This window comes from Barbus barbus (assembly GCF_936440315.1).
Source record: "Barbus barbus genome assembly, chromosome: 47".
Lineage (NCBI taxonomy): Eukaryota > Metazoa > Chordata > Actinopteri > Cypriniformes > Cyprinidae > Barbus > Barbus barbus.
In genome coordinates, this window is record NC_136725.1 from 6425388 (window position 1) to 6438081 (window position 12694).

The window sequence follows — 12694 nt, forward strand, 5'->3', positions numbered from 1 at the left end:
CAATATATCACAATACAAAAATATGTATCACGGATGGTGACAATACAAAAATAATGTTTAGAGAGATTTAATTCAAAATGTTTATTCTCATATAAACAATGATGAGTACACATAAAAAGAGCACATCAAATATAGTAAACCCAGAAGCTCACACATTTGAGCTTTCAGTTTTATGATTTGTTCTGAATAATTTAATAATTAAATACAGTTATTAAAAAAATACAATATTTAAGACTTTAATAAAATAGAATGTTTAAATCTATATATTTTTTAATAATATTTCAAACTTTTTAAACATCAGGGGCAGAATGTCTTTCACATAATTCTGTATTTTTAGCTAAGCGGGAGAATGTCTTTCTGCTTAATGAGGAATACTTTTTTATTAACTTTATAATACGTCTTGAATATGAAGTAATTGTAAAAAAATCTAATTTAACTAAATTTTGGCTTTGTTTAAAGTATAGTCAGAGTATCATATTGCGAAATTATAGTTGTGTATTGGTGTATTGTTCCACCCTTTATCTCCATTAATATTAACTGCATGGAAAAGAGCGACCAGCACATTCTTCAAAACTTGTCTTTTTGTGTTCCTCAGAAGAAGGTAAATCATGGCAAATGTTCATTTTTGAGTGAACTAACCCTTTAAAAGTGAATTCTTATAGGACAGTTGTTGCTGAGAAACAGGCCACGATGGGAGATAGCCTTGAAATTGATAAACCTCTGAATTCTCCTTGAAAACCGGTATAATTATGTCCTGTTTTCCTTTTAAGCACTTTGGAAACCTTTCCTCCAGACCTCCAACGAGTTCAGCACAGTGTCAGGGGCCTGCGGAGCGCAACCTCTTTTTCTCCAAAAACATCAGTGTAGGGTTACGGCTGGAACATTAACCTTGAACCTGACGCGGAAGGCTCATGTCACACTTTATTGATGGAGGTTGTGTGTCGGCTTGACACGCTGGCTCTCCCGCCGTTTCCGCCGTGGCCATTGAGACAGTTTACCGTTCTTGCGTGTTATTGCTTGGTCTGCCCGTCTGGCCCGTGTTTTGGGTCTGCGTGATTGATGTCAGGAAGACGGGAGACGCTCAAAGCGCTGCGCTGTCTGCGTGCATTTCCCATCAGTGTCACGATGACACCCTGTGCGATCTGCCAGGCTGACAGACGCACCAGAGAAGGGAGCCCCACATGCTCACATTTACCATCTCGCAGCGACCATCTGAAAGCACTTAGCAGACTCTCTCTCTCTTTGCTTCTCTGGACCACGGCCATTATGTAATGATTTCTGCGAAAATGTGCTTTAGTTGCATTATCACATTAGATTGTAATGCACCGGCCCGTTGCTGATAAATGCTGTTTTGTTCCGTCACATTGTTTTCGTCTTAATGCGCATGTTTATGCATTGGAAATGAAAGTAAACCGCTGCTTTTCAAGGCCCAAGACCTCCCAGCGTTTTGATTTTTCTTTCACAGCCAGTAGATGGAGACTTTGAGTAAAACTACACAAAAGTCAAGCAACAAAGAAAGTGTTGATGCACCTTTGAGACTGATGGTATGTTGTGTTTTGGAAAAGCCAGGCCATATAGGAAAGAAATATCAACCTGAGTGATTATGCGTTAATAGTGCTTGATAAAATGGCAACAGCAGATCAAACGTCTGTTAATTAGATGAGTCAGCCTCGGACATGGCCTGTCTGTGAGGATCCCAAATATTTATTGAGTCACAAATTGTCTAAACATCTGCAAAAAACATTATTATTTCCTTGGCCAGCGTGTGCTGTTGCTGTCAGGCTTGCATGTCAGCGGTTGGAAAGCTGTTGCTGAATACAGCAATGGATAATACCTAATGAGAATTGGAAGTATTACATTGTACATCATACACAGCGATGATATCGGGGAGTCGAACTCTGAAACTCAATCTGAAAGGTGGAGTCTGTTCCAAACGTGAACCGAGACCTCTAGAACAGTTTTAGTGCTGATAATTTGGCGAGGCATGACTAAGATCTCAATTTGTGGTGTGACAAAGGCTTAGAAATTTGGAAGTGGAACCATTAAACTCGCGTCCAGTGTGTTTAGCGAGGGGAAAAAAGGATCGCGCAGCTGCTTGGTGTCAAGCAAACAGCTTATACGTCTTGGCCAAACTTCAAGAGCTTTGAATAAAGCTGTCGATTACTGTCTGGCATTGATTTAAGACGCCACCTTTTCGAATTGCATTCTGTTTATTATTTCATGCCTCGAGATGAAAACAGAAAAATAAAGCTACTTTTTAGGACTCCTCGTCATAGGATATGATGCGCGTGAGGCATGCTAGTAATTAATATGACGAATTCCATTCGGGAGACTCACAAGGACGAGAGGTATAGACAAACTGGTCTCTGTTTTTTCACGGTTAGGGTACAGGCCCCGCAGTGACTCACTTTAACCAAAGCCATGCTGCGCTTGTGTGTCTTGGTGGCCACATTTTTGTACCCCCAAATTGCTGTGCACAAGAGGAACCATATGTTCACTGTAAAAGTGGGCCCATTTGAACTGTGCTGTAGACTGGCCATCATAAGAAACCATTTTAATATGCTCTCAGGGTCGACTTTAAAGAAACACTGTTGCGTTGAGCGCTCTTCATTTGGACACGGCTTTTCCCACAGGCCTCCCCAAGCGAGAGTGCGAGTTGGCATGCGTTCTTGAAGTCATAAAAATACATAATGCAATATCCGCAATGATTTTTGAAAGGAGGTCAGGGTCCTCACCAAATGCATTCCAGCAATGTTCGAACTGATGCTGTGTCGAAATACGCTGTAGTCCGTTTCCCGCTTGGTTGCCAGAAAGTTTCTCTTTCTAGTCTAGTTTTTTGTTTAGAGATTTGCCTTGTTTTCACCATCTGATTTATGTTGGACAGGAAAACCACCTTTTTTCGGCGAAGGGGTTAATGTGTGTATTAAATGTTATGACTTCCTCGCTGCGATCCTGACAGTGTGAATTTATGTTTTGTGTTGCAGGGGCGGATTCAATTAAAAAGTACTGGAGCCGGTACTACCAGGGCTCTCAGGGGGTGGTGTTTGTTTTGGACAGTGCTTCGTCGGAGGAGGACCTGGAGGTGGCGCGTACAGAGCTCCACTCGGCCCTGCAGCATCCGCAGCTCTGCACGCTTCCCTTCCTCATTCTGGCCAACCACCAGGACAAACCTGCTGCCCGCTCTGTTCAAGAGGTAACCCAATACTCGCTTAACACTTCCCTTCCTCACCCTGGCTTACCGCCAGAACAAACCTGCCTCTCGCTCTGTACGAGCCGTAACTTTACACTCGCTTAATACTTCCCATCATCGTACTGGCCAACAACTGGGACAAGCCTGCTGCCCCCTTTGTACTAAAACGAACCTAATACTCACTTTATACCTCCAATCATCATCATCATCATATACTGGTCATGCACTCCATTCAAGAGTCATCTCATGTCGTTCCAAACCTGTATGACTCACTTTTTTCCAGTGGGGTCCCAAACATGAATTACATGGATAAAAATAGCATTTTTAAAAATATGTGTTTATGTTCATCACATATGTTCAGCAGATGAAAGCAAGTCATATAGGTTTGTAATGATATTACGGGCGAGTAAATAATGGCAGAATTTAAGGCAAAATGTCTTCTGCCACCCTAGACAGCCATGCAGCCGCAGCTCATGCATGCTTTAATCAGAATAGAACAAAATCACTGTTATGTTAAAACAACAATCTGGCATCAATATTGTAAATTGTTTCTTTAGCTCAAATCACACAAAAACACCCCCAAAAATGGATGCCTTTATGAAACTGTACAGCGGGACCATACCCGCCATATTTAGCATTGCTTTTTTTCTTGTTTTTATAACTTTTCAGTTGTGCACACTAGCTAAATTTTGGCACACTTTCTTGGGCAAAAAAAGTGGTGAAACTTTTCACGTATGGAAGTTTTAACCCTTACTTTAATTTCCCGATCTTGCTTTTTTCTCCCATAGAATTTCATTGAAGAATGGTAAATGCGACCACATCTTTAGACCCTTGCTGAGATACAAAAATGTGTACCACTTTTGAGATATTTATTGTAAATGTTGAGTGATTATTTCACCCCAAAATAAAAATTGTCATCATTTATTCACCCTCATGTCGTTCCAAACACATACGAAATGTGTTCATCTTTGTAACACAAATGAAGACATTTTTCAATAAAACCTGAGAAAAATTAATTGGAGATTGATCCAAGTCTTCTGAAGAGATAGACGAACAGATTTAATTTAGGCTTTTATTCACATAAACATTGATCAGCGAGCATAAACAGAAGCTCAACCACACTTTACTTGATGAACAAGAGCAAAACTCATTGGTTCTTTCAGTGGAGGGACAGAAATCTCTCAGATTTGATTAAAAAATATCTTCATTTATGTTCAGATGATGAAAAAATCTGATGGGTTTGGAAAGACATGAGGGTGAGTAAATGATGCCAGAATTTTAATTTTGGGGTGAACTAACCCTTTAAATGATAACAACATTAGGCAACACGCCGTCTGTTTCATAGGATTCGATTGTTGTTTGCAAACACTGACAGGCCGCAAGACATTCTCCCACAGATCTGCAGCACCCAGCTTACCCACTTTCTCAGGCTTTCCTGACAATAAGTCTTTGTATTGTTGGGAGCCCAAAACACTGGTGGTGTGGGGAAACACTACAGCTGTTGTCTCATCTCATAAGAGTGTATTCATTTTACCGATTACTCTATTTGAGATTCTTTCAAACATCATTTCAGAAGCAAGTGGCATCGAAATGAAGATGAATTGCCAGCCGCTGTCGGTAATAGCAAACAGTTGGAATGTGTGGCATGTCTCTGCTGTCACATTTCTATTTTAATGGTCCCCTTGTCACTTTTATGTTTGGAGGATTGAGTTACTCAGCCTGTGCGTCTTTTACTGAATGATTTGGTGTCTGTGTGTTATTTGGCTGATGCCATGCTTGTTGGTTTGTATGTCCGTGTGTGAGCGTGCATGCGTGCACATCTGCTCCGAGTGGAGAAATCGGTCCACGGGCTGCAGGGTATCACCCAATGCACAGAGCGCTAATTAACTGGCTGAGAAGTGGTCCTGAGTGAGCAGTAAATATCTCCCTTTGGAGAATAACACATCCCAGTTCACTGATGTGTGTCAAAACGGGGCTTTTCAGTTGGCAGCGACACTCGCTCTCCTTGCTGGAGATACAACTTGGGTTACACAAGATCGGACCTGACCAGCTTGTTTTCCATTAAATTGCTCTCAATCGATTTCAAACTGGATCAGATCTCCTGGACCTCCTACGGGCATTTTTTGAAGGAAGAAAAGATCCACAGTGCAGAAAACAGAAAGGGAAACGGTCAAATATTTTTTGGTCATTATAAGGGATAAAGTTGCTGCCAGCATTTTTTAAAAAACCAAATCCACTGTTAAATTATGTTATGAAAAACTTTTTGGGTGACAAATTACATCAAGCTGATCTTCAGCTTCACAACTATTTAAATGTATCTTTGAGGTTTTAAATAAATACAATTATTTTTATTTTCTTGACTGTTTACTTGCCACACTGCTGCATTTGCTGATTAAGTCCACAAGTCTTCAACCAACAGCCTTGCTGTTAAATGTAATCTTGAAATACAATCCTCCCTCTATACTACTTCATATGCACATGCTATTCTGTGGAGACATTTCAGATCGTTTTTCATTTTTGCCAGATATAAATTGCATTTCAGGGTGTGAACTGTGATGGATCATCTGTCTTGCCCTGGATGACCATTTCATAATGCGTTTGATTCCCCTAAAAAAATCTGTACTTTTAAGTACTAAGTAATACACCTATGTCAAGAGTTTTCAAATATTTTATTGCCAGGGAACTCCAAATATGACGATCCCCTTGCGAGGAACCCACTTCCCAAAATATGCATGCAGCTGTGTATTTTCATGTATGCAGATTCTTTTAAACTCTAAAAAATAGTAAACCTGATATTTTAAAGACGGCGTGTTGTTTGCAGAGATGAATGATTATGTTTTATTTCTATTTGAACCAAATCCTAAATAAATTTCTACAGACTGGTGACAAGACATAAGACAACTTTGACTTATTCTTCATAAATTTGAGTCCTGATTGCTTTTACTATAGTTTGTCTTTTGACATTAGCACATAACTATTTTGATTTACAGTAGTTTACTGTTATGAGATGAGTTTGAAATGATTGAGCATAGTTTTTTGTTGGATTAGGGTTGAACAGGAAGACTAACTAGCCGTCCTACAACTAAATGGTTGAAGCTGAAGTTTATATGGATTTAAATGTTTAGCTCTAATGATTTTTAGCCACGTTGCACTAGATACGACTAGCTGACTAATCATTTCGGACAACACAATGACTAGTCAAATTTGAAAATATTTTCGCGCATCACTAAACAATATATATGGTTATGAGCACACAGCTTGAGACTCAGTTTTGCCCAACTGTGTTTGAATTAGAATTGGTCAAGTGTAAAATTTCTGCCTTGCGTACGATATGACGCAGGAGAAACTGAAAAAATGTGTATTTCAAGAGAACCCATTTGTGTTGACTGCTAGATTTATAACTATGTTTTCCTCTGCTCTTTATGAAGATGAGACGAAAAAGCACATTTAGGACCTGTTGAGATGTTTGAGTGTGAGAATAACAAAAGTGATTAAAAATGTGGCAGTAGGGACCTATTGTACTGAAATGGAATAAACCAATGCATGACTGTCTCAACAACCACATGAAAAATATTGTAGAATTCTCTCCTTCTTGTGTGCCAAGTTGACCAGAGGCTGCAATTAAGGTTGCTTAAGGGGACAAATGGAAGTATACAAAGCATATTTTGATGAATGCGATTTGAAAGGGAACGAGGAGTTTCTTTTCTTGCAGATCTGGAAATCTGTCATCAAATCACTGCACTGTTGACAGTCCAGAGCCAAATGGATGGAGAAAAGTTGTGACAACACAAAATTGATGAAGGTCTAGAAGAGAAAAGCCAGTTAGGCAGTTAGTACCATTCAGTTAGCACGTTAACAAAAGACTAGATCCAAGAAGTGATATGAGAGACCGGCTCAGTTCAGTCAGTACAGACCTGGAATCTGTGTCCTTCGTGGTCACACAGCAATCTGGGTCCGAACAACAGACCCGTTTGTTGTTTTCCTTGGGGGCTCGGAATTTGCTCAGCCGACATTGGCATGGTTTTCAGCGCTGGGTGCCAAGGCCAGTGTCTGATCAGCAGGAGAAACACCATTCTCCCTCATACCACACGCACACACACTCACTCCACTGTCTGGGTGTCCGTCTGGCTTTACACCCCTTCCTCAGTCTCATATTACTTGGTGTGGGAAAGATTGGTGCTGTCCATTTTTGCTCCTTCCCCCTCTCTATCTTCTTTCCCATTTTGATTATGCAAAGATACTGGAGTCTTATGAACCCCATGATTTAGACCAGTGGCTCTTGACTGGTTTTGCTTCAGGACACAGGTTGACTTTGGACATGAAGTGGCAATCCAGAATAGTTTGTAATAGTCCATGTGACATCAGTGGTTCAACCGTAATTTCATGAAGCTACAAGAATACTTTTTGTGTGCAAAGAAAACAAAAATAACTTTATTCAACTATTTCTTCTCTTCCGTGTCTTCGTGGCTGAACCACTGATGTCACATGCACTTTATCGATGTCCTTACTACTTTTCTGGGCCTTGAACTTGGTAGTTGAGTTGCTCTCTATGGAGGGTCAGAAAGCTCTTGGATTTCATCTTAATTTGTGTTCTGAAGATGAACAAAGGTCTTATGGGTTTGGAACGACTTCATTTTGGGGTGAACTATCCCTTTAAAGCCTCAGCTTTTTGCATCAACAGTTGACTGAGCAAATGCAGAAGCACCAATCCTCCTATGAATAATCATGGTTTTTCTGCATTTGCTAAATCAGTTAAGACTATGAGGCAGACATCATATCATGCCATTAATATTTATGAGCAAACATGTAAAAGTTTCAATGTAACAGAAGTGATTTAGATTGAAAATGACAAGTTCTAAAAAAAAAAAGAAATATGCATGAATTGAAAATAGGGTGAATAGAAAATAGGGTTTCTTTTTCAAGCCACCTTTTTAGCTTTATATACTAAAGTAAATATGAATGTTTAATCCTTGTTTCATCCTATATTTAATATTGTCTGGTTTCTTTGCTCATTGTTTTGGAGATTGCATAACCTGTTCATATTGGCATTTGTCTAATTTGACATAATTTGGCTTTGATCACCAGAAAAACTCATTTAGACAGAGCTACGATGCTTTTCTAAACCAGTCTTACAATTATAAGGAAATGTTGACTTTGTTTCAAACCAACACCAATGTTGACTATTACAGGTGTGTGTGTGTGTACTTTTTAAATCCCTTCCTCATGCTTAAAAGAAAGACTCTTGTATCTTTGATATATGGTACCCCTGGAGCTCTGTGGTCCTCAAATGTAAAGGCTTGCAGTTGAAACTCTACCCAGCAGAGTCATAGTCACCGGTGTAATTTACTGCCCCCGTCTCCCCATCTGCTCTTTGGAAGCAGCTCCCCCCATGCGGTAATGGAAGGGGTCAATGTCTTACCTTTAAAAGAACTGCCCGGTTTTCCCCTGCATGACCCAGACCCCCTCCCCTTCTCCCGTGGCTGATCTCACTGGGTTGTGATTTAGAGTAATAATAAAATTACCACGGCTCTGGAAGTAGACAGGGCACCCGTAACATCTGGCTCTAATAAAGTTATGACTGATAGAGATGGATGCACACAGAACCAACATGAGTGGGAGACGTACACAGACCCCCAAGCTCCAGAACTGGACCTGTTTCTGATGACAGATGTCTTTGAGTCCCGTCCACTAATGCATGCGGGTACCATTTTACCACTTTCCTTGCAGAGAGAGCTGGAAAACAAACATGTTTGATGTTTGACTTATCTTCTCCTCTCATGTCCTCACTGACCCTTTTGCTTTTCTCATTGTCGATACTCACACACCCTGCTTGTTCAAGAATACTCTCATTCCTGGACATTGCTTGCTCGCTAAATTCATTTAGCTATACAATGGAATTGAATCTCAACCTGTTGACCAACACTGAGCAATAAGGTGTACAACATACCTTAAGGCACTTTATGTAACTGGTCCTGAGTTGTGAATCTCTAAAATACATTGGGCGAGGAAAATCTTAGAGAAGTCCTCATTGCCATCAGGCGCCATCAATTGGGGGAGGAATTTTTCCTCGTCCTGAAAGATGTGTTTGAGATGTGAAGACAAAGGCCATCTTGTGTGCCTGAAGGAGACTGAACTGTGGTAGAACTGTCTGGCTGGGTGGAATCTGTATTCTGTCTGGCCTCGAAAGAAACATGCTGGCCAGACGTTATTGTGTCTCGGCTGGCAGCCTGACTCAGGGCATTCTGCTGAGAGAGGTCACTGGTGCTGCCACATGGAGTACTTCTGTCTGGTGGCAGTGCCTAGTGTCTGAACAAGCAGCAGCTGTCTGCTTGAAGACCATATGGTCATGGATCCTGGATAGATGATGCAGTTCAATTGTGTGGTTTTTGGACAGTGTGCTGTATCGAGATTACAGCACGCAAACCAAAGAACAAGTTGTCATCAAGATCACGGTAAATCATTCATTTTGACTGACAAAGCATTTCACAGGGAAACATCATGTGGTGGAACATCTTATAGTTTCATGATGGCAATTAGTGTTCTTTCCTCTGCACTTAGGCAGATCCAGGGGATGTGTCTAAGACACCACCATGTGTGAGCAACACAAACCAGTTTTTTTAGCAGAACCCAGTGTCCCTTAATCAACCCACATTGCTTTACTTCAGCGATAGTGCTGGTTCTTGGCCGCGTCCACGTTTCCAATGACTTGAGCACTGAATGGTGATGTCTGATTGAAGGTTTTTTATGCAATTCAGCATTTTTTGGCATATCTCTTCATTAGTCCATTATCAATCCATTGCAAGATCTCTAATTTCTCTTCAAACCACAAGGGCCGTATGGAAAGTATCCAGCCATGTAATATGAAAAATATGAGATGAGAGATGCAATGCGACGAAAACAGCCACAGCTGTGGGCAACTGGTGATTGGCAGCTTCATCATGGCAACGCACTCGTCAATGCATCATGTCTCGTGCAGAGTTTTTGGCTGAAACATGCAGTTCTGGAAATTATGTTGAGATTATGTACTCGTATATTGAGGCGCCAGAGGCTGAAAACACCACGAGCGTCACGCAGGCTTCAGTATGTGTAGTAAACGAAACTGTGCACATGCGCCATTCGTTCACACAGAGACGTAAAGAACATGCAGGATTCATATTAAAATAGTATTTTTGTGGCTTGACAGTTGGTATTGCATTTTGATTGATTTACTCATCCAAAATTTGGCAAATTCTGTGACATTCTGCATTATACAGTAAATTCCATTTTTTTGACTGGATTTTGTGATTCTGTCTGCATGTTCTGCAGTTGTCCTGATTCTAGCAACTCAGCAATCTGCAGATTTTGATTGTCTCTCTTAACACACCTGATTCCGAGATGATCTTGCTAGGAGAGCATCATGAGCTGAAGTTCTTGTTGTTGTAGAGTTCAGAACTACTCCTTACTGCAAATGTTAAAGGGGTCATGAACTGCCTTTTTTATTTTGTACTGTTCTCTGAGGTCCGCTTATAATGTTATCAAGATTTTTACATCAAAAAAACATAAGATTGTGGATTGTAGACTTCGAAGTAAACACCTACTGCTATGATTGGCAGTATGACAACAGTTGTGTATGTTTGACAGCCTGCATCCTTCATAGATGGATGCTGCTGTGATTTAGGTTAAAAATACATAAATACTCCGTATACAGTGGGGGAAAAATTATTTGATCCCCTGCTGATTTTGTACGTTTGCCCACTAACAAAGAAATGATCAGTGTATAAAGGTTTACAAAGGTTTATTTGAACAGTGAGAGACAGAATAACAACAAAAAATCCAGAAAAACGCATTTCAAAAAAGTTATAAATTGATTTGCATTTTAATGAGCCAAATAAGTATTTGATCCCCTATCAATCAGCAAGATTTCTGGTTCTCAGGTGTCTTTTATACAGGTAAGGAGCTGAGATTATAATCTCAGTTTGTTACCTGTATAAAAGACAACCTGTCCACAGAAGCAATCAGTCAATCAAATTCCAAACTCTCCACCATGACCAAGACCAAAGAGCTGTCCAAGGATGTCAGGGACAAGATTGTAGACCTACACAAGGCTGGAATGGGCTACAAGACCATCGCCAAGCAGCTTGGTGAGAAGGTGACAACAGTTGGTGCGATTATTTGCAAATGGAAGAAACACAAAATAACTGTCAATCTCCCTCGGTCTGGGGCTCCATGAAAGATCTCACCTCGTGGAGTTTCAATGATCATGAGAACGGAGAGGAATCAGCCCAGAACTACACGGGAGGATCTTGTCAATGATCTCAAGGAAGCTGGGATCATAGTCACCAAGAAAACAATTGGTAACACACTATGCCGTGAAGGACTGAAATCTTGCAGCGCCCGCAAGGTCCCCCTGCTCAAGAAAGCACATGTACAGGCCCGTCTGAAGTTTTCCAATGATTCAGAGGAGAACCGGGTAAAAGTGTTGTGGTCAGATGAGACCAAAATACAGCTCTTTGGCATCAACTCAACTCGCCGTGTTTGGAGGAGGAGGAATGCTGCCTATGACACCAAGAACACCATCCCCACCGTAAAACATGGAGGTGGAAACATTATGCTTTGGGGGTGTTTTTTTACTGCTAAGGGGACAGGACAACTGCACTGCATCAAAGGGACGATGGACGGGCCATGTACCATCAGGGCCAGGGCATTGAAGCCAACCAGGGCATTGAAAATGGGTCGTGGATGGGTATTCCAGCATGACAATGACCCAAAACACACGGCCAAGGCAACAAAGGAGTGGCTCAAGAAGAAGCACATTAAAGTCTTGGAGTGGCCTAGCCAGTCTCCAGACCTTAATCCCATAGAAAATCTGTGGAAGGAGCTGAAAGTTCGAGTTGCCAAACGTCAGCGTTGAAACCTTAATGACTTGGAGAGGATCTGTAAAGAGGAGTGGGACAAAATCCCTCCTGAGATGTGTGCAAACCTGGTGGCCAACTAGAAGAAACATCTGACCTCTGTGATTGCCAACAAGGGTTTTGCCACCAAGTACTAAATCGTGTTTTGCCAAGGGGTCAAATACTTATTTTACTCATTAAAATGCAAATCAATTTATAACTTTTTTTAAATGCGTTTTTCTGGAATTGTTTTTTGTTATTCTGTCTCTCATTGTTAAAATAAACCTAACATTATAGACTGATCATTCCTTTGTCAGTGGGCAAACGTACAAAATCAGCAGGGGATCAAATAATTTTTTTCCCCCACTGTATCAAACAATCAGTAATAACAGACAAAGCAATAGTGACCACATAATAAAAGCGGTTAGTGGTGCGACATCGGATCCAATATAGTCGGCACAGCATCGTCTTTTAGTTTCAATCTTTCTGAAAATCCTGTGTCTAATTTGCCTTGTTTGTAAACAAATCTGTGGTAAAATGAAGTTCTTACTGACGTGGTCTGGCACCTCATTAAAAATAAAGTTAATCAAATTAAGTTTATCGCTTGGTTTCTGCGTAGACCTGCGTTTGTCGC

At 40.8% G+C, this 12694-nt stretch overlaps 1 protein-coding gene across 5 annotated transcripts in view; it reads left to right on the plus strand.

Annotated features, from left to right (window-relative positions):
• Window positions 1–12694, plus strand: part of arl15b (ADP-ribosylation factor-like 15b) — a 49415-nt gene that overhangs the window by 26561 nt on the left and 10160 nt on the right. For all 5 annotated transcript variants that reach the window (XM_079409909.1, XM_079409911.1, XM_079409910.1 and 2 more), the window contains one exon: window positions 2985–3193. In XM_079409909.1, coding sequence (XP_079266035.1) covers window positions 2985–3193 — 209 coding nt within the window. The remainder of the gene's footprint in view (window positions 1–2984; window positions 3194–12694) is intronic.